The sequence below is a fragment of the Aspergillus udagawae genome, assembly GCF_001078395.1.
Source record: "Aspergillus udagawae IFM 46973 DNA, scaffold_3, whole genome shotgun sequence".
NCBI classification, from domain to species: Eukaryota; Fungi; Ascomycota; class Eurotiomycetes; order Eurotiales; family Aspergillaceae; genus Aspergillus; species Aspergillus udagawae.
Window position 1 is genome coordinate 1842170 of NW_025091266.1, and position 26867 is coordinate 1869036.

Sequence of the window (26867 nt, forward strand, 5' to 3'; positions counted from 1 at the left end):
TATGTTAAGCGTGTCAGAGACCCCAGTACCGTACCGAGTACGTATCTCAGGGACTAGAATGGAGTTATCAGGCTCGTTGCCGCAGTTAACGCGGTAGCAAGAAAAATATCCCTCTAATAGGCAGTTTAGACGAATTCTGGGAAAATAAGCCGTAACTATAAACTTGTTAATTTGGCTTGCAGCACTCCTGGTGTCTTGGCTTGAGAAACTCCACCTCCTGGCAAGACATTTTCTGCTTGACCGTAGAGTACTATGATAGATGGGCACTCCCAGTCGCTTTTGGATTGAGTACCTTTTGGAGTACCACCGTCGTGTCGTTGAAGAGTCACTGTCGCCGCATTGGCTCTGCCCGAATTCCATTCGGGAAGCAACGGAGTGATACAGACATCTGGAGGCTTTCTGTGCAGCTCAGGCATTACGGCTGTCATTTCCGCTGCGGTCTCCACTATGCTTCTTTTCCAATTCGAAGGACCACCCTGCGAGGATGCGAAGTGGGCCTTGAAGATGTATTGAACTTGTGGACCAGATTAGCCTACAAACTGGTTCAAAAATGGCGCATCATATCAGTTGCAGACTTGCAGACTGAATCAAGTCCACCCATGAGGTATCTAAAATCGGCATCGGGGCATTTCTTAAGGCTGCAGCATATTTGTTTTCCTGCTTTTTGCCCCGGTAGTTTCTCCACCACCTTCTGGAACGGGAATCTACAAATTTGGGACTCTTCCCACGCCTCTTTCTTTCTCTTCGTTGTCTTCACTTCTCCTTTCTCCCAGTTGCTTATACCACAGCACCAATCCATCTTTCTCTTTTCCCAAACGCTCTCACGCTGACAACCCCCAGTTCCTACCATTGACTCTGGATGGCTCTTCCATGCCCGATGAACAGTTCTTGCATCATTGCTTTCTCTCGAGCCGGCATTCTGGCTGTCCTGCAGTCCTCTCGTGTATCTGCAGACGAGACCCAACCATCTTAACTTGTCCACAAAGTGTCTCCAATTAGGCTTGACGCAAACCTCTCGCTGCTCAATTGCTTCGTACTGAGTCTAACATCCGACTACCAGTTACTCAGCGAGTCATCATGAAGACTTTCAAGCCCATTTTTCTATGTGAGGTGAAAGAGGCAGCGGAAACGCAACAAGTCGCAAGTGTAACGAATGCCAAGGATGATATCGAGATCGTCGTGGCTTCGGAAAAGTTCTCGGCATACAGGGTTGATGCAAGTTCGCGTCTGGTGGACCGCTGGCTCGATGCTGTGGTGAGATTCGCCGGTTCAGCTCCTGTGTTCCTGTTTATCCTGGGTGGCCTCTTGGCCTGGGCTTTGATGGGCATTCGCTTCGGCAACTCGGATGTCTGGGTGGCTGCCATTTCTGACGTCCAGGCGATCCTGTGTTATGTCTTCGATTCTCTGCTGATGCGCCAGCTACTCCGCGAATTCACTGAACAGCGCAAAGCCATGGTCAAACTCCAGTCGCGTTGCAACAGTCACTATCGCATGCTTCTCAAAGTCAAGAATAAACTGGGCGCAGAAGGGATTCACCAAGTTTCGGAAAAGTGCCAAAACGAGCCATTGCAACCACTGGATCATGGCTCCCGCGCCCAGACCCTATTCGCCCGTTGCATCATCTACACCGCCAAGAGGCTCGGTCACATCATCACCGTCGGCATGTATTGGGTGTGCATATTTATCTGGGTTGGCTTTGGTCCCACGTGCGGCTGGTCGGACCGTTGGCAGCTGTACATTAACGACGCAACTTCGGCTCTGATGGTTCTAGTTTTTGCCTTCCTCGCGTGCTTGCGTGAATGCTATGCCGACTATACCAATATTTGTTTGGATGCGATCTTCCGCCTGGACTCCACCCTCGAAAGTGGACTCCGTCGGCTTAGCGAGGACGACGAACCCAATATCACCATGCTCGATATTCCGCCTAGGGAGAACTACCTGCAGAAGGTGATCTACTACTACGCCGATATTGTTGGCACGCTCGTTGGAATTTTATTCCTGATTGCAGTGATCATCACCTGGGCAGCCGTCGGACCTGTCTTCCAGTTCAGCAACTCTTGGTGGCTACTCATTGGCACCTATGCCGGGCTGGTTGGTCTCTTCGACAGTTTCGTTCTCCGTAATGTTCAAAACAAGGTTCATCAGAACACTAAGAATCAAGTCCGCCATGTAGAAGCTCTCGACAAGGAACTGTTCGCTGGATTGTCCGTGCCCATCCCTGTTGTGGATGATCGGAAGGTTCTCTCTGTGACTCGTCGGATCTCCCGCAAGATGGATGCCATCAGCTCTCATCTTCTCATGGTCGTCGCTGGTTTCTTGCTGACTATCGGCTGTGTGATTGCATCAAGCGCCTTGCGCTGGAGTCTGACCGGACAGCTGATCTCGAACGTGCCCCCTAGTATTATTGAGACTTTCTTCATGTTGATCCTGATCACGGGACAGAATGACGCCGAAGCCGGTGCCCGCGTGGACTTGGCAAATATCTACTACCGTCGCCAACGGCTTCTGGCGTTCGTGAAGCACGCCAGCAGCTACTGCCTGAATCAAGAGGAAGTGGAAGTTGAGACTGCCTCTGATGCCCGATAGATCCGGAGTAACATCGAGTGAGTCGAGCATCAAGAGATTACTGTGTACTTCAACATGCACTGCGATCTGTCTCAACCTTCGGTTCGATCCTTGTATCGCTTAACCGATCCAATTGTTTTTTCTTGTTGACATGTTGCTCCATTGTTTTGAAAACATATATCTCTCCAGATTGATATTTTATCAAGTGTGCGTTGATAGTATTTTCCATTTTCAAATCACAATCTGCGTTTCGCTACGTCTTATGCATGGCCTTCATACCTAATGTGCACAGTTTCTCCACGGTAGAAGCTGAAATACGATTGAAATGGACCAATCACCATTGGATGAATCCATACACACGACAAGCGCGAAGAGAGACATTAACCATCCACGTAAACCACGGAATATACCAACCGCATTTATATCATTCAGAACAGAGAGGTCAGCGGTGCAAGAACTCTCGGCGGAGAGGTGGATTTGACGACTACAGCGTAGGTGCATCCTATATGATTCATCAGGCTGGCTAATACAAAGTGCATCCACAAGAGAAAAAAGTGGCGCAATTCAATTTCCTCAGAGTCAACAACAGATATAAATTATTCAAGATTGTTATGAGTAGACTTTGTTAGGCCACAACCAGGTGGACCAACTGATTCTTAAGGCGGTTGTTTTGTATAATTACCTGAGCAAAATGACTATTACTGCAGCTCGGTTGATCATGGGTGTTGTTTTTGGCATATACAGAGCCACTTGATCACCGCACTGCTCAGAATTAACTTTCTACATCTCTACAGCTTAACCTTAGGGTCACAGCTCGGTTACATTGACCTCTATTGGCTTACTAAAGCTGTCAATTCCTCTTCAGGTAGTTGCGTTAGCGACTATTCCTCTCTAGCATCAAGTGCCTGTGCTAGAGCCTGCAGTGGTGCAACGAGCCCTACTCGGACCAGCCACCAGATCTTATATAGCAAACCCTCTTATTCAGGTAGGAACAGTCTTGTCTCACCACGTTCCCCCTTCATGAGGATAGGTGTATCTCTTCTCCCCTTTCCTCTCCTTGCAATCCATATACTCAACCACTTTCTGGTCGACCAACTGCCTTAGATCCAGACTCTGTTCATGCGGCTGGTCCTGGTCAATGGTGAGCGCATTGACACTCACATACCCCGTCTGGTGCTCCTGGTACAAAGCCGGATCCATCCTCCACACAGATAGCCTATCTCTCCCTTCAAAAGTCTCCGGTGAACGCGCCTTTTCCACCAGGTCCCTGCCGATCTCATCCTTTATCCACGGCCCTGCAGTCGCGAAGCACCGCACCCCGCATTTAGGACAAAAGAACCACTGCACACGACCGCTGCCACAGCGATAGTCACCCATTAATTCAAGGTCAGACGGAGAGAGGACGAAAAACTGATTCGCTGCGTCTGGGAGGCGCATATGAAAGTAACCCATTTTTTGGCAGGTCGTGCAGTTGCACTTGTAGAATCGCGCGCCCGACGGCGTCGATTGGTGGGGGTCCAGCGCCTTGGCTGGTGGCAAGGGGATTACTGCCACATATTGGATGAACCCACAGTGGCAGGAGCCACTGTATGGGAGGGCAGACTGTGACAAGCTGGACATATTCAGCTTTACGTGGAGGTTTGGTATTCCTGGGGTGCGGGCATCCTTTATATGTAGTGGTCAATTAGTGCCCAAGTATTGCAGCCTAGTCTAACCTAATTAGGCGATAGTACAAAGAAGATATGTAAATTTTGTTAGAAATTTCCGGGTCCCTGAAATGAAGCAACAACTGCCGGTGGAGCATCGGAGACCCTCTACAGCAGGCTGCATTTTCAGTGAGTTCGTGTTGACATGTATCACACATGAGCAGGGTCAATCGACTCAATCTCACCACATTCGATCGTCGATTCGTGCTTTGACTCTTGACTAACTGGCCGGCTTGTGGCTTCTGCTTTATCAATTCCCCGGTGGGTGGCTACCAGGTGTGCGGAAGTATGACGCCCTGCTCTTGATTTGCGCCACCCAGGCTCATTCACGGTAATGTCTGCTATACGCGGCGTGATCATGAACGGCCTGGGCCTTCACATATGGAGACATCACATCCATCATATCATAGGTAATATTCGACCACAACTGGCGCTGTTGTCCTCTGTAAAGGCTTCGTGCCGTAGATGTCGATTCGCTGGTGTCTATCCTATATTTACGGGGAGTCTCTAGTCTCTATTGTCCATCCAGGTATTGGGGGGATAGCCAGTGGCTTTGCCCTGAACTAGCCCACCAAATCTACTGGAGCACGAAGAGATAATTGTAACAATTCAATTTCAGAGTTTATCAGGAGGAGGTTGATTTCAAGAGCATTAGTCTCGAGCGAATGATTCCACGGAAGCCAAGTTCGTACAGAACATCAACGTTTCTCTTTCTGGGGACTCTACACGACGTTTTAGACGCATTCAGCTGTTCAAACCTAGGATGGTAGCACGCGCCCGCACAGCCTTAAACATCTAGCATAACTATAGGATTCTGCGCCCTGGCAGCTGTCACGGGGAAGTACTGGGCTAAAATTGGTGATCCAAATCCATCTTCCGTCCACCAACACAAGTATTCTTCCCCTAGTGGGGTGAAGCTCTCCTGTAGCCTCATTTTGGGAATCGTTACTAATCGAATAAAGGAAAGGTTTATAGAAAGTGCATTTTTGTTGAACTCTATGTTAGGAGATAGGGGATTAAAGGCCGAAATCAAGAACGAAATCAAGTGCGTCCGTATTAATCCACTCGGCTGTTGGATTAGAGCTAAACAAGCGCCCCATCATGTCTTGGTCAAAGAAGCTACCATATGTGTCTGGAGCAAAATCCTGACTGACAGATTCTAGCTGCACCGGGCCATCTGGGCACTCGTTTCCTGCAGGAGAACCGCCGGTGGGGTGATTGATGGAACCTTGTGGCTCATCTATCGCCTGGGAAGTACTACATGAGACTTCTTGGGCTACCACTGGGGCCACAGAACTTGTTTCAGGGGGTGAATGGACAAGTGGTTCGCACAGCTTGACAAGAGTCGCATGCAAGTTTCGTAACCGGTTCATGAAAGCGTTGGTATCGCGTAAGGCGGTAAGATCCGTGTTCAATCTTTGCAAGAGGAAAAAGTCTTGAGCATTACCAGTCCGGATAACGTTGCAGAAAACGATGAATATTGGACATAAAGGGTAAGAGGATAATGACCTAGAACAGTATGGGCTTAGTTAGGGTAAGAAACGGATACCTCACTAGTCAATCTTACCAAGAAGTATACAAGTGATGGCATCTCTCAGGGGCAGAAAAACGAAGGTTGAGTAGTGTCTGAAGGGCTTCTCGGGCCCAGTGGACACATTCGTCTTGAAGTTGTAGGTTAGATGTTATGCTGGGACAAAGCCTGAGAATTGAAGCCATCACAGAACAGAAGTTCAGCTGGAGAAATGCCCATGAGAGCCTGGATGCTGGTTGATAGTCGAGTTGGGATCGTACTCCCTTATTCGCGGTAAGTAGCGATATCCTTTCTCCCCAGATATGAGTACCTACATTGAGAATTTTTCGATAAAGATTCGCCATATCACGCCGAATGGAACTTATACCTGTAATAAGCCACCCATTTGCATGTTGTTCAGAAACTGCTACCAAATTTAAGGCAGTCTCTTGCGCCTGAGCCAGTTCCAGAAAAAGCGGGGTGAGGTTTTCCTCACTCCCAGAGGTACCAGGTGTCGTCAGTGACTGGACCGGAATCTGGAGTGGTGGAAGCGCTTGTGGCCGAAAAAGCAGCAAAGCCAGGTTTTTATCGAGTATATAGCACCATGAAACAGTTGCACGCACTTCCTCATTCACCTTAGGGTCCGAGCTGAATTGAGTGAGGTTGTGGTATCCCAGCGCTACCAACGTGCGAGATGCGGAGGCCGTGATTGTTGAACAGCCTATGGGATTGCCCAGTGCTCGCATAGCCAGAGCCTGCATAAGATCTCTTAGCCAGCAATAAATACTCATAATTATTCTTAGCTTACCCCGCAGAGAAGAGCTTGTAGTAAAGACAGAGATGGCGCCGTCAAAAAACGGATCTCACCTATGGCCGCCAATGCGGCATGAAGACGATGGAACATGACGTCGTTTAGGTGCCTGTCAAGATCGGCATGGGCGTTTATATCCATGACTTGGTGAACAAGGTGGATGATGGCTCCCTTGAACAGGAGTATAACCCTGTATTGCAAGGCGATCTGCTCATCCAATGTGTCATTGAGCAAAGCAAGGCCCATTCGTTCGATCGCCTCTGCAGATAGGAAATCCGGAAATCGGACTAACCACTTAGGGCGGAGGGAGTCATTCTTGTATGACTTACCTGTCTAGTGTGAGTTTCCTGGCAATTCTTACTATCTGGACAGTCAAAAACATACTCGCCATGATTATATGCAGGATCTCTGCATGTGTGAGCCTGTATCCTTCAGCCCTTGTGTATTCTTGAAGATTCACCGGTTCTACGCCATCAGATGAACCCTTAGACAACTTCTCAACGAGGGACAAGGATGCCTCTAGGGTCATCCTTTGTCGATATGAAAGGTGGCCGCCATTGGATAGTTCCTTTTGGATGAAGTCGCGTGCTTTATTCTCGGGAAGAGATAAATTCGGAGACGGATTTGAGGGCTGTCCCGGCCCAGGGATCTTCTGCAAGGTTTGCTTGGGTCCAACCCCCTGTGGACTGTCATCTTGGGTGTCGCTTGGCAGGCTCTGGTGGGCTACACATGGTCTGACAGCCGTCTGCAGAAGGTCCTGCCGCAGGGTATCTTCCAGACGGGCGACGCGGTCCCTGAGCGCGGTGGTGTCACTATCTCATTCAGGAAACGTCAGCCAATACCCCGACGTAGGGCGCTCTGATTATCCATACGGATGAGCGTTGGAGTTTCGAACCCGTCGTGTACGGTTACGCCGACAAGCTACTTTCGCTAGAATGCAGCTTTGACAGGGTTCCAATCGATCACACCTAATCTGTTGAAACTCGACGGCCAACATAAGCAGGTCCAAACAATAAGCGAGAAAGATGAACACATTATGTCCTCAAAATCACTTACTTTTCTGGAATAGCAAAGATCGCACTTGGAATATATATAGTTAGCTCCACGCACCAAGAAACATAAAGCGGCTGCCGGCGAACTCACTGCGCTCATCGCGAAGAAACTCGAGGGTGTCAAGACTTGGAGTGAGTAGTCACGGCCCTGCAAATGTTGCACCAGGAAAGCGGCGTGAAACGGAAACGGGCGTGGCGCCGCTCCGATACGCAGCCGATACGTCTCCGATACGTCTAGTACAACGTACCGGGTCGCGGGTATCCATACCATGATAACAAAGAATCATCAAGAGTTTTTTGGCTTCGGAGTGACTGATCTGCCAAAGACCAACATGTAACAATAATCTTGCTATGTATAGCAGCAGGGCCAAGAAGCAGAGCAGGAAACCGACCAGCGGCCGCCATTATCGTAATACCAAATTGATTGTTATAACCAAGCCAGGCGATCAAACATAGAGACATAAACATGTCTTCACCCCCTTGTTAAATTTACAGGAAGACGGCCCAGCAGCCTCATGAACTGGAACAGTCTCACAATGCTATGACGTGATTACATGGAGCGGCGTTCATTGTATCCCCAGCCGCGCATCTCTAAACGGACCTGAGCGGACGTCGGCAAGTGTTGTGGCCGAAAATGATGATGGGTTGACTAGAGACTGAGCAACTGGGGCCAAGAGCAGCTCTTTTTTGCGTCCAAGTTCCTGACTTGATCTTCGGAAGGCTATGGCGTTCTCCGAATGAGCCCCCGAGAAGATTCCGAAACCTCGAAATTACATCAGCCCCAGCATCGGCACTGGAACGTGGAAGCGCATATAAGGAGGACTAGGTATGAATCTCTGAAGGATAGCGAAAAGGGACTCCCTCGCAACCCTTTCATCCTTCATCCGACTCCGGTCTATGTGAAAGTCTGCAGTAGCACATTCATACCCAGTCCACAAGCCCGGTCAACAGGTCAGTGTGAAGAATCCCCCAGATGATTTCAATGAGCTTATACCAAATTTTACTCCGACAAGCAGCATGGTACCCCAGCTCTTGATTCGAACATTAGCTCTCCTGTTTACAGGATGGAGCTCTGGTATCTCGTGCGTCTTGGCCTTGTATCTTTTCTATCAATGGCTTCTGCCGAAGCCTATCGTGGGTATTCCATTCAGCGTTGCTGCCACGCAGAATCTACTCGGCGATGTGCCCGAATTGGCAGCGGAGGTCTCTAGGACGAGAAACTTCAATAGTTGGCTTAAAAAGAAAGCAGAAAGCTTCAACTCGCCGGTTGCCCAGGTCTTCATGCGTCCGTTTTCTAAACCGTTTGTGATTTTGAGTGACTTTCGGGAAATTCAGGACATTCTCTTACATCGCAAGGACGACTTTGATCGAACAGACATGGCTTATGAGATGTTTGGAGGCCTGGTCCCCAATTTTCACTTACACATGAAAACGAACGCCAGGTGGAAATCCCATCGGAGGCTGCTGCAAGACCTTATGGTCCCCCGATTCCTAAACAATGTGGCTGCACCTGCAATCTACTCTTCCACCCTCAGATTGATTGACCTATGGAAAGCCAAGTGCTCTATTGCAGATGGGAGACCGTTTTCCGCAGCGGATGATATTCACTTTGCTGCTCTTGACGCTGTCTTGGCGTTTTCCTTCGGCTCGAGCTTCCCTCATAGTGCTACCGGTCCTCAGCTTGAGCTCATAAGTACGCAAGCAGAAGCCATGAAGGAAAACTCTGGCAAAGCCTCATCCACCGAAGAGCCGGTGAACTTCTCGCAAGCCAAAGTGCACGAAGCTATCCGTGCAATGGTAAATCTAACTGATGCGATGGCACGTACCAAATCTTCAATCTTTCCATTACTCCATTGGAAAGTGCTCACTAAACTTCCCCCCTTGGCGCATGCGGTTCGCGTAAAAAACGATTTCATCATGGGAGAAGTGAAGAAGGCCGCCAACACGCTATTGACCAGGCCGAAAACCGATGATTCATGGGTCCGGTCTGCTGTCGATCATATAGTAGATCGGGAAAACAGATTCGCGGAAAAGGAGGCGCGTGCACCCAGCTTCTTGACCGATGCTATGCGAGACGAGGTGCGTTACCAGACTTGCAATAACGAGGACTGGCCAGCTTGTAAGCTAAACTCGTCTATAGGTATTTGGGTTCGTCGTCGCTGGCCATGACACCACTAGCACAACCGTCTCATGGGGCGTCAAATTTTTGGCCGATCATTCCGACGCACAATCATCTTTAAGAACAGCTCTCCGTTCGGGCTACTCCGACGCTGTGAAAGAGAGACGTCAGCCGACATTGGATGAGATCACGCACACGCAGATTCCCTACCTCGATGCATGTATAGAAGAGATTTTGCGCTGTGCTCCTACCGTCCCTGCTATTGATCGACAGGCTACCCGTGATACGACCTTGCTGGGTCACCGCATCCCAAAAGGCACTGCGGTATTTTTCTTAACTACGAGCCGGAGCTTTTTCTCGCCCCCGTTTCAGATCGATAAAGAACAGCGCAGTCCGACGTTCCGAGACGCAGAAATGAAAGATAACGGATATGAATTGGGCACCTTTGAACCTCGAAGGTGGCTCATACGAACCGAGGAGGACCAGGTTGGTGAAAGCATTGTGTTTGACTCCACGGCGGCACCGACATTGCCATTTGGCGGGGGTGTCCGTGGATGCTTTGGGCGGCGGCTGGCTTATCTGGAGCTAAGGCTACTTCTCGTCCTCATAATATGGAATTTCGAACTTCAGCATTGCCCCAAGAGGCTCTCTGGGTATAGAGGGTATGATGGAGTTGTTCACAAACCAGTGCATTGTTATGTGAGACTGGCTGAAGCGAGGCTTTAAGGCCGTGGTTCTTTGTTCATAACACTCTTTCTGTATTGGAGATGGTACATGCAGTTTAAATAAAGTCACAATGATGATCTGCAATCTGACAAAACAATGAAAAGACTATGCAATCACAAACAACCGGGAGGGTCTGTTGTCGCAACTTGCCACTATTTAGGCTCCCTACACAATATTTTGATAAGACCAGCGAGATAGAGGTTGATCTTCTGCTTATTAGCCTCTTCACACCATTTCTGAAGCTGGCTATGCGAGTGGTAATGTTTGAGATGATGCTGAGCGTGACGAGCAGCCTTCTGGCTATTTGGAATTGCTGTACATGTTCGCTTTTACCGTTTCGAGAAAAAATATGATCTAATATACGAAATTTTGTATGGAACCAGTATCCGTGTATTGGAGTATTAAGCATTTTATTACCAGATTTTAATGCAAGGCACGATGGCAAGATGCTATGACCAAGGTTATTCTTGTACAGCGGTGTATAGCGGGGCTTCATAATCTAGGAGTTGGTTGGTTGTCGTGGCTCCGCGATTGCGTCCCGCCCTGCACTATTGCCCCTGTTATAGGTGTTGTACCAAGAAAGGTGGCCGCGGGAAGGCCGGGATGTGGACCCACAGCCATTAAGGCTGAAGCTCCGTAACATACTCATAAAGGTGGACTCCGAACACCTTGTCAGCCGTTCCGCACTAACAGCGAATGGACGGTAAACGCATATACATGGATTACAAAGATATCAAGATCTAATTTCTGGCGTTATATCTAACAAAGGTAGTATTTATATCAAACAGCGTAAAACCTCTGCTAATTGGCAGTGTTGAAATATGACAGATTTTCCATCTGACTGGTCGATCCAACTCGTCATGATAACTTTCCGGGTTAACCGAGTGTTTACGTAGAACGGTAAGTAGTTCTAAGAATACACGACACATCCCTGGCCAGAGCACATTTATCAAAAATTCTCAGGCTATGCAACCTGGTCAACTATAGCGTCACTGGGAAATGCATGACTATGATGCCTTAGCCTTCGCTTGCTGTAAACAGTCAAAATAAAAAGCCACAAGCAAAGCAATATCAAGCTCCACATCCTTTTGTAGATTATATGGTCAATAAATGACATAATTTCTCCCAGACCGGCTTTAGGGCGCATCTTAACTCAGGCCGAAGGTTCGTTGCCTGACCAAACCTAGATATTGAACGCGTCATCGAGATCGGTGACTCTCGTGAATCTGGAAAGAAACTTACAACGGCAGCCTCGTTTCCCCTTGATTTGAGCATCTTCCGCTAACATACTATATACGTTCATGCTGCAAAAGACCGCATTGCCATATTATGAGCCATTGTCTAATACTAGACTCTGTTCCGCATCTTTCTTAACTAATCATCAATCTTTCAGCCTGTGTGGAAATAATAAGTCCAAAAGAACATGCCAAGCAGTGAGTCGATTGAATCATGACTCTACAAGAGTCTTGGGTCAGCTGGAGTCAGTCAACCACCGTCACTCCAAATGACCAAAAGCAGTTTATTACTTCATTATATGGTTTACAGAATGTGGATCGCAAAGTCGACTCAGAAACCTTGCTAGGAAATGAGGTCACGACTGATATTGTTCGCAGACACAGAAGTGCCGCAAGGTCCCGTGGTGGTAGCTTACGGCAGGATACTTAAAGATGAATAGCTCTTTCGCCCTTGGCTTTTTGGTCAACTCGTTCCAATCTGGTTTCCTCTCTATCACTCAACAAGGCTTCCGCGGTCAAAAGTGTCCAAAATGCAGTTATCGGCTTCTCTTTTAGCGACTACCCTTGCTCTTCTCACCTCTGGTGTGATCGGAGCAGATATCAATGTATGTTAGCATCATCTTCTTGCCAACACCGCATCGTCTTTCTGACCTATAATGAGGTATAAGAGCTAACAGCATCAAATAGATCGCCTACACCTCAAACGGAGATTTCTACCAGGAGAAGATTGAGGCGGAGAAGCTGACCAAGTTAGAGCACCCGTATGTGAATTACCTTTGTTTTCCATGTCCCACTCTGACAAGTCTCTGTAGAGGTGTCTTGACCGACATCCAGAACACCGCCAATTGTGTGCTATGGCGGTAAGTCTTTGAAGTATTCCTACCAGTCATTCCCACTGTTGTTAATGTTGCTTTAGCCACCACCCTAATCACCCTCCCGATTACCAGGTCAAGCGTGGATCAAACATCATCATCCCCCCTCAGCAGCTTGATTATATCTACTGCTATGAGCCTACTGGCGCCTGGATTTATGAGCAGTGGTAAATGAGGTACGAGAAAGTTGGTGTGATATAGCCAACCTCCGCAACAAGAAATATGAGATTAATGTATAATTGAAAAGCATGGGTGCTCTGTAGTTATGCAGGGCCTGATTTTCTGTACTGTGATTCACATGGAAAGGCTTTGACAAACCAACCTATTTTTCTTAACTGGTTTGGTCGTCGTTTCCTCCACCCTGTACGCTCTTTTATATAATCATTCTTTTGGGAGCTTCACGGTAAGTTCCTCTTTGATGTTTTCCATCTATGTTTCGGCTGTCGTTAGTCTATTTGGAATCAAATTGGTAAACGTGTTCTCCATTTCAATCCGCCATGTGAACGGTCGTTGGCTCTCTTCTGACCTCGACGCCTATGAGTCGGATGTATGGCGCTTGAGGCGCACAGTAAAACGCACGATACACAAATGGGTCACTGTAGACTAGAATTATTAGAGGAAAGACAGTGATTGGTGTGTTCAGTGCTCAATTTTTCTCAAAAAGCGCCCAGGTTGCTAAAAGACTGTCAAAACAATAGCGGCAAGCGAAGCGAACCACATACGAATGAAAATGAAACAGTCGTCATCTAGTACCTTTGAGGCTCCTTTCTACAGCCAGCTTTGACTGTACCAGTGTTAACTAAGTATTTATACAGTACTTCTTACGTTTGGCAAGATTAAGTGACCATGTCGTAAACATCCCTGTATCCTGCCCTGATTATTTCAGCAAGGACCCGTAACAACACCATTGCCAACAAAAGGACTTTCAAACCCAGTATAATACACTTCAGAAATGGCCGGTACAATACTCAAGACGAAAGTACTACAATATGTACGTATCCCAAATCATCTTTACATAATATTCATGGGGAATGTTTCTGATTTTGCAAAAGCGAGGGCCTGCAGCTTCTCACTTGTACTCAGTTGACTGAGACGGGATAGCTGGCTGAAATGCTATAATACACTCACTGTGCACCAGCATTCTTGGTGTATAAAACAGCTAATTCTATTGCTTTCTTAGTATCTCTTTTGCTTGTCGGCACCGGAATATGCAAAATTCAGGTTTATGTAACTCTGGGTTCCGAGACAAGGCAATAGCAGATTGATTGTCCGCCATAACACGTATCACCGGTGACCGGTAGAATTTGGTTTCGTCCAAAAAAGTGCGCAGCCACTGGAGATATAAGAGTCCCGTTATATTAGCTGATATATTCGGCATGAGCAGTAGACGTGGCGATTTCTCCCTGTTTCTTAGACGACCAGGAGACTGGTCCTCCCGCGAGCTTAAAGGCATATCCCAATGTGGAGTACGCACCATCGGTTACAACTAATCCACCAAAATCAGCATCCTTGGTGGTGACAACGAGGCGATACAGCTAATGATGCTGGTGAGATCCCCATCTTTGATGATCTGTTTGACACCCGCCTGCTATTGCTAGGGAGTTGAATTTCATTCTAGGCTAGGATGTTTGCTAACAGGGATACAAAACCCGGCGTATCGAGACACCTTTCCAACTCTGCTTATTTCCCTCGACATCATTTGTCTAGTATTTTTTTCTGTTATTGCGTGATATTATTTTTGCACGCACTTTCAACGCATGCTTCCAACTCGTTTGTTCGTCTCTTTTCGTCCCTCCGCTTTTTATCCAGGCACCCGCTGTGTCTACAAGTAGTGGCGTCTGGTGGAATATTTCATTTTAATTTAAAATGCCCATAGCTCACACATTTCAGGCTCATTGGAGATAAACATGCTTCAGTCTGTCGCGGCAGAAGCGGGTATTTGGAGACGTCGGAGGACGACTTCACGCCCGTCCGAGATAATTAGTAATACGGAACCTGTCAGGCCCAAAGTTATGCATTTCCGGGCACTTAGAAGTATAGTCTCTTTGGTGGCCCCTGCTCTTTACAGAGAAACCAGGCTGGCAGACTGAATTTGAAGTCTTCACTGGCTTGAGTCTCTTGTCATCTCTGACACCATTGCTTCCCGTGTAGCACAACGAAAAAACAACAACATCGACGCACCATGTTGTCTCAAAAGATCATGAACCAAGCCCTATGGCGGTGTATGTACTACTATCTCCTACTACTGATAAATTACCAGCGTTAATTGCCGGCTCCTGCTCTCATTAGTCCATCAGTCGCTCTCCATGCCGTCTGTAATGATGCGCGCCTCGCAGGCATCATCTACCCTTGGAAAGGGCCTTCAGACCAGGTTCGCCTACCCGGATAACTTCAGCTCTCGACTGAGAATCAGCGTCCCAGTATGGCTAACTAATATCTAGGCTTGTTTCATCGTCTTCGAACACCGAAAACCCGTCCAAGATCCTAGCTAAGCAGCGCCGTAATCGTCCTGTTTCTCCCCACCTTTCTATAATCAAACCCCAGATTGGCTGGATCAGCTCAACACTACACCGTATCACTGGCGTCGCCCTGTCCGGTACTCTCTACCTATGGGCTACCGCTTACGTCCTCTCGCCCGTTTTTGGGTGGCAATTAGGTTCAGCCAGTATGGTAGCCGCATTCGGTGCGCTCCCTGTTGTTGTGAAGGTCTCGCTCAAAGCTATCATGGCCCTTCCATTCACCTACCATAGCTTTAACGGCATTCGTCACTTGATATGGGATCTAGGTCTTGGGCTCTCCAATCTTGCTGCGATCAAGTCAGGCTGGACTGTGGTTGGCCTGAGCATGCTCAGCGCGCTCGCTCTTGCTTTCATGTGATGTCCTTTAATTGAACAATGTTTGAAAATTCCGTCCTTTATTCGAGGAAATCTTCGGTCAATGAAATGGGAAATTTTCCCTTGAGCGAAAACCTTCAAAGCTGGGATTAAATGCCCTTTCACCAACTGGAAAGCTGTGTTTCCTCTCGGCATCCTAGATGATGTCAGAAAGGTAAGGAACGGGTTGTAGCCACGTATCGATTCATGCAAGCCCACCATAAAGTGCACACTGTGCCAGAAGTTTTGTCTCAGCGGCAAATCAGCCATCGACCTACCAGGCGCGCGGCTATCCGAAACTCCATTCGCGAATTCACGAAGCACCTATTGGTTGGGGCACCAGCGCCTCAAAATGGTAGAAAATATGCACCAGCAGGATCAAAGACACCAATTTCACCATCATGGCCATAGCCAAGTGTGGTTGAACCAATATTCCACTCTGCAGGAAGGTGATGTTGCTGGTTAAGCAGGGTGAACATTCTTATGTATCCCACTTAATACCTGCGGGTGATTTTCATCGGCGTTGTCTCTAATACCCGCTATGAGCTGTCGCTGCTAGTATCAGCCTGGAGAGCAGCACCTGTCCTAGTGCCCGCTGGGAGAGGAGAATTTGTCTCAGTGCCATGTCCTGCCTCATCAGCCCGTCCCGCGTGGCTGAGAAAGGCTGACTTTGCCAGGCAACTGATTAACAAATTTGAATATGTGGTGTTCAGAATTCTCTCACTAGCTCATCTCACCTTGCTCCCCTGTAATGGGGTAACTATGTGGATTGTGCTGGAGTTTTATCTGTATATGCTTGACCGGAGGAGTAGCATTGCTTATTTCCTAGTGGACAGTGAAAGCCTAGTGGTGCTGTATAGAATAGAGTAAGTTAAAGTTTATCTATAACGTAATCGGTAAGCGAACCGCCATTGTATGCCAGCCAGCAAGCCTATAATCATGATGATCAGAGTAAGATAGGTGATATCATACAGAGGCGCAATGCAAGGTAACAATGTAACCTTATTTCCACTTACTCCTTTACACTAAGCCTCTACTTCTGTTACCTACATCTGAGTCTCCAGGTTCTAAATTATGAAATGCTGTTGTGAAATCACAGTATTTCTCATTGAGTTATCATACTCTTTTAGCAGATTAAACTTAGCTTTTCTAGCTGCATGTATGTCTTCCTTAGGAGGATAAGCTCAGAAATGCCCCTGTTAAATTATCAATAAAGATCAGCTAAGATCGCTTAATTCCACGGGCTCGGAGGAAGGTCAGTAACTTCAGTAACTTCAGTGATAAGAATGCTTGTACCTGCTTACAGCCAAGAAGGGCAATAAAGTTGAGCCTGCCTGCTTCGCACAATGACTTTTGATTCGCAAATAAGCATTTAGCATGGGTGTTCGCTAGAGTCGCAATCTTGCATGTGAGGCAATACCGACCAGTCTCTCCGTTCGTGACTTTGACAGATATCTTGCTCTTATCCTTGAATTGCTCTTCAGACAGGTCCGTGGGATTCACCTCACCCACTTTATAGCTTGGCGGCCAAGCGGGAGTCGGTATTCACCTTTTCGTTCTCTCCGACGAAACACAACTCTCCGGTGTCTACCTTAAATGCCTCACCTCTCAGCAACACGAAGCTGTTCGCAGCATGAATTAGAGAACAAGTGAGTCGTACATCGGTTCCTCGAGGAATTGCACGAAAATATGTGGCCCGGAGATTTCGACTAACACCGCCAGCGGAGTAGAACCCAGGCTGTGAAACTGCCAAAACAAGGACTGTAGTCAGGGCATCTATTAGGGTGCTGGCGCAGCCACCGTGTAGGTTGTTGGTGAAGTTACACATTCCCTGCTTTACCGTAAAGCGGAAGCTCACGCTAGGTAAAGGCTGTACGGAAGTGGACTCCACTGAAAGACCAATCTCATTTGCATCCAAATCCCAATTCTGCTATACATCTGAGTTGCTTGTACGTCCTGGATGAAGACAGGAAACTAACGGACCTTACTGCCGGTGTTGACAGCCAGATATCGTTTAAAATACGTCGAGATATTCCTCTCAATATCTCCTCCTGACAAGTGGATCCTTCGTTCCGCTGACATGTCGCTTAAATAGAACCGAGGTCCGTGTACGCGGGCAACTGCAACTGTGGGGAAGAAGAGGTACTCAAAAAGTATGAAGGAAAGTGTTATGAGTGATATGGAGAATGGACAGACTACTTGCTTTATACCGCTGTGAAATACTCATGAGCAAGGAATGAGATGAACAACCTAAATTGTGATGTGAGCAGCGAGCTAGGCGGCAACTTAAAGGTTGGCTGGTCATACATAGTTACCGAATTGAGACTGGAGGCTTATATACGTCAGTGTCGATCTGGCTGACGTAGACTACGCAAGAACCATCATAGTTATACTTTCTCTTTTCCGCGATATGCATTGACCGTACAGATCCGTCCACCGAACATTATGAAGAAAGTAAGGGCTTAAGTAAGCTCCACTAAGCAGTCCGTAGTAATTGGAGATTCCTCTACACATGATAGAAGAAAGCAGCTTTTTTCTGTTAATTCACTTTTGCATCTGCTTGTTGCTTTGCTGAAGACTAAGGATACATATCCGACTTCAGGCCGTGTGTACCCAATAGAGAAGCCTCAATCACGTAGGACTGTATTGTCGTACGTTGCTGATTACTTCCACAGCACAGCTTCTCCACCAAAAATCTAGTTGCTCGTTCTTCGGTCCTTCCTGTTACCAACCTAGTCTGGCCACAATTACTGCTCCCGAGTAAGTTATCACGCACGAAAACAGTGGAAATACGATTCAAGCGAAAAATGGAATACTAACATCGTATGTCCAGTCTTTGTCCACACCGTAATGCGTCGTATACCACATTTGGAAGGAGCTCCACGGGTAAATTACCCAATTCTTTCCAGTTCTCTCATCGATAAACCACTGAACTACTGTTAGTACGTCAAAAGCCTCGTCTTGCACATATTACAACGCACACTTGAGCATGAGCTGTCATAAACGGTAGTTTCCAGAGTAGTGTGAAGCTTCCGATTATAACTCCTTTCACTTTCAAGCTTGACTTCGACCGATGTAGCAGAGCCTCTCAGGACAGGAGAGATCACGCGCGATATCAGATTAACAAAGCTAAATTCGACGGTTAGAATAGGACTGGTGAGGACGTCAAAATGGTTTTATTAAAGATACTTTTCACTTGCGAATATTGCGGAGGTGTATGCCCGCCCAGAATTTGGTCCAGTGATATAAAAATAGTTGGGAAAGTCGTGCATTGCAACCGATTTGAACGCTTCTTTGTACCCGAAGCTATCCCAGTGCCTTTTTAGATGTTTGCCATTTCTGCCTCGGATGTCAATGTCGAGGTGACTCAACGAAAACCCGGTAGCCAGCACCTGCGACACCAGTCAGTCTCGCTTTTCAAAGGTCAGTCAGAAATACAAACAATTGCGTCTGCAAAATATTCCTTCCCCGTCTCTGTCACAACGGACCTGGGACGAACTTCGCGGACTAGGTCATCTGTAACGTAAACGCTGTTGCGTTTTAGGCAAGGCACATAGCCTCCGTCGTAGACCCGGCGCTGGATGTATTAGCCCTTTAATATCTTATTAATGTAGTACAAAGACAAGAATACCTTGCACCCGTATTCGTAAGATGGGGTAAGTAAGCGCCAGTATTCTCCTTTGCCAATCTACCATTAGAAATGCACGGCTGTACTTTTTGATATACTCACTGGGTGTCTCATGGTGAACATAAGAGATGCTTTTCTCCGCCGATTTTTGGCGTGCCTTTTCACCAAGTTTTGTGTTGCGAGTTTCTAAATACGCAGTCTCTAGCCACAGAAAGACAAGGTATCGAAATAAAAATAATAATATGGGCAGGTAGTAGAATATCCACCTTAGTAGCAGGGGAATGGAGTAGTTTGACGGCAGGCGTACATAGTATTGTGGTGTCTGTACATTAGATACGTGAAGATAAAGCTTGATAGGTCACTTACTCGTATAAATTGGGTTATTGTGCTGACCTGGTCAACGATAGCTGGAATTAGTTGCGTTGCTGAAGCTGTATTTGAGTCAGCTAAGATTAGCCCATAGCTCTGCATGGAAGACTTACATCCGTTTCCAACTACAATTATATTTTTATTTCTCATTTCGAAGGGTGTCCATCTTGCTGTGTGAACGACGCTCCCTTGGAACAGATCCGCGCCGCGTACGTTGAATGGGTTTGGGTTTACCAACGCACCAACCGCAGAGACGAGTATTTTGCACACTCTATGATATGTCTGATGTGTTGAGAGATCCTCTAACTCAACTAACCACGTTTTTTCGTTCTCCTGCCAACGAGCTGACCTCCACTCCGTGAAGCACTGCAAGTGCCGAACTACATCGTATTTTCCGGCAACATCGTCGATATACCGTAGAATCTCGGGCTGAGAAGGAAATATTTTTGAATACCAAGGATTGGGAGCAAATGAGTAGCTGTATAGTACCGAAGGGATGTCAACAGCACAGCCAGGGTCTCACTAGGTTAGTTCTTTGGCCAAATCAAGAGTAACAAGGAGTCAAGCTAACAAGTGTTTGCCCTCCATGTTCCCCCAAATCCACCCAACCTGTCGTAAATCAGGTAATCGTCACAATAGAACCTTTTCTTTAGTTCAACAGCCATCGCAAGTCCGGATACTCCTGCCCCTATTATGATCACAGACACGCGGTCTTGGGACGCGTTTGAAGCCGCCATAATTGATGAAGGAATAATCCCATAGATGGCTGGTGTTGTTGAAGGACAGAGAAAAACTGCTTCAAAGCACTTGCTGCATTGTATTCAACATTTACATAGGGGATTTATACCCTCTACAACCATTACTGGAGCCCAGATAATTTTAACTCTACGTAACGTCATTACAATGCCGCTACCTGCCGTACGTCCCAGTAATACACGATCATTTCTGCTATGCGACTGCGCTAAATACGCGAATCTGTACTATGAATGCTATAGAGACTAGCAGAACGGTATTACTATAGAATATTCATGTTTGGACAGACTGAAAAAGTGTCTTCGGGGCCGCGGCTATCCGATCAAAGCCAATTTTGTAATGAAACATGGTGGCTAGTTATTGACTAAACTATTATAGTTTTAGCTACCAGTTCATGCTTGTCAAGAGTAGGACTTGTATAGCCACATGCTTTAAACCACCAGCGCAAATAGTTGCTATCGGAAAAGTGCGGAAACTGATCTACATAGAACTATGCTTCTTTCCAACGCTACGTCAGAAAACTACAGAGCCTGGACTGGTCCAACACCAGCCAGGCGCCAGGTTGCTTCACAGATGTACGCTACTGACGCAGCCATTCTCTGCTCTTTCATCATAGACCTCACTTATCTTTCGACCTAACGAGCTCCAGAATGAACAGAGGTCTCGCCACCTTTCGAGTCCCATTGTCATGATGTCGTCTCCATTTTCAGAATATTTGACTGGTAACATCTTTAAAAATAGGACCTTCTTTGGCGGTAATATGGTTCAATCTACAGTAATACGCAGGGTAACACTGTGTTTGGCGAAGTTTTGGTCCACTGTTCATTAGCGGCAAAAATTGGGGGCAACCGAAACTGTATAAAGGGCGACATTGAACGGTGTTCGCCAGTTTTAAATTTTTATGGCCCCAAGAGAGGTAAAACGAATGGATAAATTGACTGATAACAAACACGTCGCAGTTATTGGCTGCGGCACGATAGGCCGCCGTGTTGGTCTTGTGTGGGCTATGCGTCGGGGCAAAGTTGTCATATTCGATATAGATGAACAAAAGGCTTTTGATGCATTATCTTGGATCCAGTCGAAACTACCACTTTATGCCAAAAGTGTCGGAAGCGAGCCTGGAATATTGGAAGTTGCATCCAATCTTGAAGGTGCAGTTCGCAATGCATGGATGGTGGCTGAGTGCACCCCAGAGGTGCTTGAAACCAAATGTCGTGTGCTTGGGGAAATTGACCGCTTCTCCGATCCAACAACAATTATCACGACCAACTCATCCTCCTTCAAGAGCGGTGAGCTCATTCCTTCCGTCACAGCAAATGGCCGGGCTAGAGTCCTCAACGCGCATTACTCTTATCCCCCTGAGCGTCCCGCTGTCGAGGTGATGTCCTGTGGTCATACGGATCCTAATGTTATTCAAACTTTGCTTCATGAGATTCTAAATATCGGCCTTGAACCTGTTGTCGTCAATGGTCAGTCGACAGGATTGATTGGAAACCGCATCTGGGCGGCGATAAAACGTGAAGTGATGATGGTGCTTGCCGACAAAATCGGAAGCCCACAGGATATTGATAAACTCTTCAGATATGGTTTCGAGTCAACGCTTGCACCGTGCCAGATTATGGATGAAGTCGGGCTTCAGACTGTCTGTGACATTGAGGAGCATTACATCCGAGAGCGCGGAAATATTCCAACTTATCCACTGGAATATCTTCGAGAACATTATGTTGCGAAGGGCCGTCTGGGCCGTATGACAGGAAGGGGTCTCCTAGATTACTGTGAACCAACAAATAGTGGATCTTTGCGGGATCGATTGATCGGTACATGGGAATTAGTGGAATACGCAAATTCGGAAGCTGGGAAGGACTCTTCCCTTGCGGACAAAATTGAAGGGATGATTATCTACGCCCCATCCGGGTATATGTCAGCGCAGCTCCAGGTTCCGGGCCAGGCTCCATTCATATCAGAAGACTTTTTGGGGGGTTCTGAGAAGGACTACACTGAGGCCGGGAAAAGATATTTCGCTTACACTGGGCCATTCTTCATCGACGAGTCTCAAACACCCCCTGTTGTTCGACATCATGTGACCCATTGCAGTTTTCCTAACTGGCAAGGGCAAGAATTGGTACGGCTAGCCAACGTTAGGGATAGTGGAGACTCGACATTTCTATATCTTACTGCCCTGACAACAGATTCGAGTGCGACAAAGAGGGTCACATTGTGCTGGCGAAAATTGCCTGATAATCGGGCTTAAACGAATGTGCCAGAAAATACGGGTTTGTAAACTTATCTAATATTGACGGCGCGCTGCCGCAAGAGGCAGCCAGTTCTATTGTACTACCGTCTCATCGGTAATAGTTGCGGCCCCATTCATGCAAGTCATAGTTAAGGTTTTTTTATCCTTTGGGCATTCCCCACATGGGATTGACTTTCCTAATTGAAACTGGCGCAGTTAGCTTGGCTGCGGAGATTGGAATAAAGGACCAAGAAATCAAAAACTGTGCGACTCATGGCCCAAGTATGTTAAGCATAATTGGGATCTTCCACTCTTATTGTACTGGCATTGAACAGCTGCCGTGCACAACGCCACAACGTTGTTCTACTACGTACTCCACACATCCCTCCAAAATAGACGCCTCTCTATTCCTCTCTGTATTTCCAAGTTTTCAAGTTTAAGCAACCTGCTTATAATTTTTTCCGTCATAGCTAATTTTCTCCGTATCTACCATCCCAAACCAACAGCTGGCGTGGACACAACTTCCCCCCCCCCCCACTCCTCTTTTCCACGATTTTTGGTATTCCGTTGTTGAAATCTGATAAATTCAACTCCCAAGCGCAATAATAATAACCACGCAATGATAGAACCGGTGATTCATTGCTTTCATTTGACTGTACAGTGATTTTCGATCTATAATCACTAATATAATTTCTGGCTTTTCATACGGGTTCACAAAAACAGACTATTATGTGAAGCCCGGTTGACCATACTGTGTAAAGATTTAACTTTTGACGTCCAGTCAAGTAGACTATCACTAAAACTGGCCTTGTCCAAGTCTACAAAAGGTGGGTGTCATGATGTCGAAATACATGTCTTGTCCAAGTGGACTTGTTAAAATCTCTTACGTTATAACTAATCAACATAACCTAAATCTAGGCCAAGTAAGTGTATGCTTCGCCTTATGCAGGCCCCGTGTATTTGTCATATCTGGATTTTCGAAACTTGCGCAGAATGCGCCCGCTGCAATCCCAGGATACCAAAGTTTGACATTTGTCCATCGCTCCAGTTACAATAGTTTGAAAGGATTGTGACTTTTAGTCCAAGCCGGAAAAGTTGCTGTAAAAATGTCCTACCTAATTTTAGGAGTGTGCGACCACTCCTCCAAAACTGCCCTCGTCCGAATTAGAGAATGAGTGAGTCTCAAAATGTCCGCCATAAATTCCCCTACAATAATTTCTAATGCCATAGGACTTACCGAGAACGTAGTGATCCTCACGGTGCGAATTATTGGGCCCGCAAAGCAGCACGCCCAAAGCAAAGCGAACGTCACAGACTCACAGGTATCTATCCACATCGGCGGTACTTGTACCCTTGGTTCGATTGGTTGAGATGCACCATTCAACGTTGTCTCCACTCTTGTCCCGAGTACCAGGTTGGAGGTTAACCTATTTATCAATTGGACTGTAGTCGTGTTGCTTGGGTTTACAAATCCATGACAACACAAGTTGCCAATAGTATTCTGCGATGCTACTAAGATAGGTTCACAATCTTCCACCTCACATCAGTCGCCCCCTGTTTTACGCTCAGTCAAACGATAGTGCTTGCCATCCAATATTTCAGGATATGCTGTCAAAGGTTCTATTTCTTGCAGGCGGGGACTTCTTATAGCATTAGCATCTGTCATACTTCCTACCATACCACCTCAGCAGCAGATTCTCAATTTCTGGCATGGCAATACGAAGATCTGTCCTCTAGCGCCCAAGGTGGATAGCCCTGAAGATGGGCTACACCCGAGCCTCAAATTCGTGCAAAATCAGGCAATCCGACGACGCCAGGTTGAGCGTCTTTCCAAAGCCGTCCAGATCCCAACTGTAATAGAGAGCGACATGAGCGATCCCTACGATGAACGATTCATGCCGTTTCTTGACTTCCATGGCCTTCTCCAGTCCCTTTTCCCTCTAACGTACGTTTCTCCATTTCCTATATAGCATACATCTACATCTAACGATCAGCGGCCTTAAGCTACTTAAAGGCAATCGTAAACCACGTCAACAGATTGGGTCTGCTTTTTATTCTTAAGGGGTCAGAACCCCAACTGAAGCCTCTTCTCTTCGCAGCCCACCAAGACGTCGTTCCTATTGATCAATTCTCCGACTGGACTTACCCCCCATTCGCAGGGCATTTTGATGGCGAATGGCTCTGGGGCCGAGGGGCAAGCGACTGCAAGAACCTTTTAATTGCAATACTCTCTGTAACTGAGGACCTTTTGGATCAAAATTGGCACCCGACCCGCACTATTATTCTTGCTTTTGGATTCGATGAAGAAATCCAGGGATTCCTTGGTGCTAACTCGATTTCCTCCGTCCTCGAGGATGAATATGGCCATGACAGCTTTGAACTCATCCTTGACGAAGGGGGAATGGGTATCGAAAACCTCATTAATAACAAAGGGCGTGATGATATAGTCTATGCCATCCCTAGTATAAGCGAAAAAGGCAGTGTCAGTGTCTTTCTGAACCTCTCTATGCCAGGTGGACACAGTTCCGTTCCTCCGCCGCACACAGGTATTGGAATAATGTCTGAGATTATCTATGCCCTCGAACGGGAAAATCTCTTTATGCCCCTGTTCGACAAGAGGCATCCGTCGCGCCAAAGACTAGAATGCCAGATGATGTATTCACCGAACTATGTTGAACCATGGCTTGCAGGAGCACTACAGTCTACCAACTATGTCTCTGCAGCAGAGAAACTAGCCTCTTCTAGGGGCGCCGATTTTCGCTTCCTGCTACAAACATCCCAGGCGGCTGATATCTTCAACGGCGGGTCCAAAACAAACAGTTTACCAGAGCATATTTCGGCCTTGGTTAATTACCGGATCGTCATGCACCAAACACCAGACTTCGTCAAATCCCGAGCCACCCGTATTATTGCTCCTATTTGTCGAAAACATAATCTAACGTTATCTGCTTTTGGAAACAACAGCACATATGTGGGAAAGAATCATCTACACCTATCCACAGAGAATTCTGACCTTCACCCGGCGCCCGTTAGTCCCACTGATACGGGGAAAGATGCAGTTTGGACCCGGTTCGCAGGTGTTATAAGATCTGTCTTCGAGTCCGTGCCTAGCTTAGAAGGAAAAACTGTTGTTGTGAGTGGAGATATCATGCCAGGCAATACCGATACGAGGTTTTATTGGAACCTATCAAAAAATATCTATCGATCAAAGTATAGGTCGATTCAATACTTGAAGTTGACTATTTGAAAGTCATCACTGGCTATCTGATACAACTCATCCACTGCACAATCAAATTTTACACAATCTCGGTCACATTTATCCCTGACTGGCATAGGTATCACAGTCCTGTGGCTGGCCGAATTTCACCAGGGATCCGAACCGCCGATATTGGCCCGAGGGCCGTCATCTTGTCCTCTCTGCTCAGATGCATGGCGTACTAATATCAGCATACTTAAAGCAGTCGGGGCTTGTCCTTTTGGTCTCAGACGCGACTACTGTTAGCGAGGATGATCTCCAAGGGAAGGGTGTCCATTTTTTGGTGTTGCGCTGAATGTCGGAGAACATCGAAGTAGCCCTGGAGATCTACGCGTCCGCTTACCAGCTGTTGCGTTGTCCTGTTTCGACCCAAGCCATAGCAGACTGCATGATGAACAAGGTATATTGCTTTTTTTTCCATCCTTGCTGTGTATATTACCTACTGCTACGACCTCCATGAATGGAGTGTTCATGGATAGTGAAGCTTCGTTGCTATATCTGTACAGGGACGCAGGTATCTAATAATTGCCGATCTCTAGATGGGCAGCAGACTGATTGACCCGGGCAGGCGGTCTTGGAATTTAGATCCGCTTATTAGGATGGCCAGAACTGTTTTGATGGATCGGAAATCAAAAGCTACATTATGAGGACCCATGGAGTGGCCCAGCAACGTCAAGGGAGTCGGATGATCCGGAGACGAGAGCTTTATTGCAATGACGCCAGCTAGCAAAATGGAACGCTGCTTTATTTATTCGTTCTACTTTACATCTAAAGAGTATTATTTTGGTAAACCAGATTTGTCCTGCCTAATAAGCTCGCACCTAAACGCCAGGAATTGTGAAATTGCCTCCTTCCGTTTGCGGCAACGACCAAGAACTGTGCTGGTCATTGGCGGTAGTCATTGGCGGTACGCCTCTACCATTTTGCTTTCGTTTTTTTGCTTTTAAGAAGATCAGATCTCAACTATTTCCAGTAGGCATTGGAGCCTGATTTGTCTACAATAACTGTCGTATATAGCACAAATGGCTGGGCATCTAGGCCATGTAAGAAAACATCTGCGCATATTCGTCTCGACCTTGGAGAACGAAAATGAGGTGAATATAGACGGCCAGAGTTTGAGTATTGCCGAACTGGTTTTAATCGCCAGGTAAGATCCCAA

The 26867-nt window shown here is 46.9% G+C and overlaps 8 protein-coding genes across 8 annotated transcripts; 6 read left to right on the top strand and 2 right to left on the bottom strand.

Annotated features, from left to right (window-relative positions):
* Positions 1–1077: 1077 nt before the first annotated feature.
* Aud_004497 (uncharacterized protein) lies at positions 1078–2586 on the top strand (the record flags this gene model as incomplete). Its single annotated transcript, XM_043289437.1, has 1 exon — positions 1078–2586. The coding sequence occupies one exon, from the start codon at positions 1078–1080 to the stop codon at positions 2584–2586; it is 1509 nt and encodes a 502-aa protein (XP_043145372.1).
* Positions 2587–3567: 981 nt separating this feature from the next.
* On the bottom strand, positions 3568–4185 carry Aud_004498 (uncharacterized protein; the record flags this gene model as incomplete). Its single annotated transcript, XM_043289438.1, has 1 exon — positions 3568–4185. One exon carries the CDS (start codon positions 4183–4185, stop codon positions 3568–3570), a length of 618 nt encoding a protein of 205 aa, XP_043145373.1.
* Positions 4186–6417: 2232 nt separating this feature from the next.
* Positions 6418–7589, bottom strand: Aud_004499 (uncharacterized protein; the record flags this gene model as incomplete). The annotated part of the gene is made up of 4 exons (XM_043289439.1): positions 6418–6536; positions 6649–6852; positions 6977–7404; positions 7561–7589. 4 exons carry the CDS (start codon positions 7587–7589, stop codon positions 6418–6420), a joined length of 780 nt encoding a protein of 259 aa, XP_043145374.1.
* A 1072-nt stretch (positions 7590–8661) lies between these two features.
* On the top strand, positions 8662–10489 carry Aud_004500 (uncharacterized protein; the record flags this gene model as incomplete). The annotated part of the gene is made up of 2 exons (XM_043289440.1): positions 8662–9723; positions 9785–10489. 2 exons carry the CDS (start codon positions 8662–8664, stop codon positions 10487–10489), a joined length of 1767 nt encoding a protein of 588 aa, XP_043145375.1.
* A 1765-nt stretch (positions 10490–12254) lies between these two features.
* Positions 12255–12767, top strand: Aud_004501 (uncharacterized protein; the record flags this gene model as incomplete). The annotated part of the gene is made up of 4 exons (XM_043289441.1): positions 12255–12329; positions 12412–12485; positions 12537–12584; positions 12641–12767. The coding sequence occupies 4 exons, from the start codon at positions 12255–12257 to the stop codon at positions 12765–12767; spliced, it is 324 nt and encodes a 107-aa protein (XP_043145376.1).
* Positions 12768–14902: 2135 nt separating this feature from the next.
* Positions 14903–15473, top strand: Aud_004502 (uncharacterized protein; the record flags this gene model as incomplete). Its single annotated transcript, XM_043289442.1, has 2 exons — positions 14903–14967; positions 15038–15473. 2 exons carry the CDS (start codon positions 14903–14905, stop codon positions 15471–15473), a joined length of 501 nt encoding a protein of 166 aa, XP_043145377.1.
* Positions 15474–21144: 5671 nt separating this feature from the next.
* On the top strand, positions 21145–22470 carry Aud_004503 (uncharacterized protein; the record flags this gene model as incomplete). Its single annotated transcript, XM_043289443.1, has 1 exon — positions 21145–22470. The coding sequence occupies one exon, from the start codon at positions 21145–21147 to the stop codon at positions 22468–22470; it is 1326 nt and encodes a 441-aa protein (XP_043145378.1).
* Positions 22471–23623: 1153 nt separating this feature from the next.
* Positions 23624–25538, top strand: Aud_004504 (uncharacterized protein; the record flags this gene model as incomplete). The annotated part of the gene is made up of 5 exons (XM_043289444.1): positions 23624–23627; positions 23683–23774; positions 24141–24397; positions 24457–25355; positions 25417–25538. The coding sequence occupies 5 exons, from the start codon at positions 23624–23626 to the stop codon at positions 25536–25538; spliced, it is 1374 nt and encodes a 457-aa protein (XP_043145379.1).
* Positions 25539–26867: the final 1329 nt, after the last annotated feature.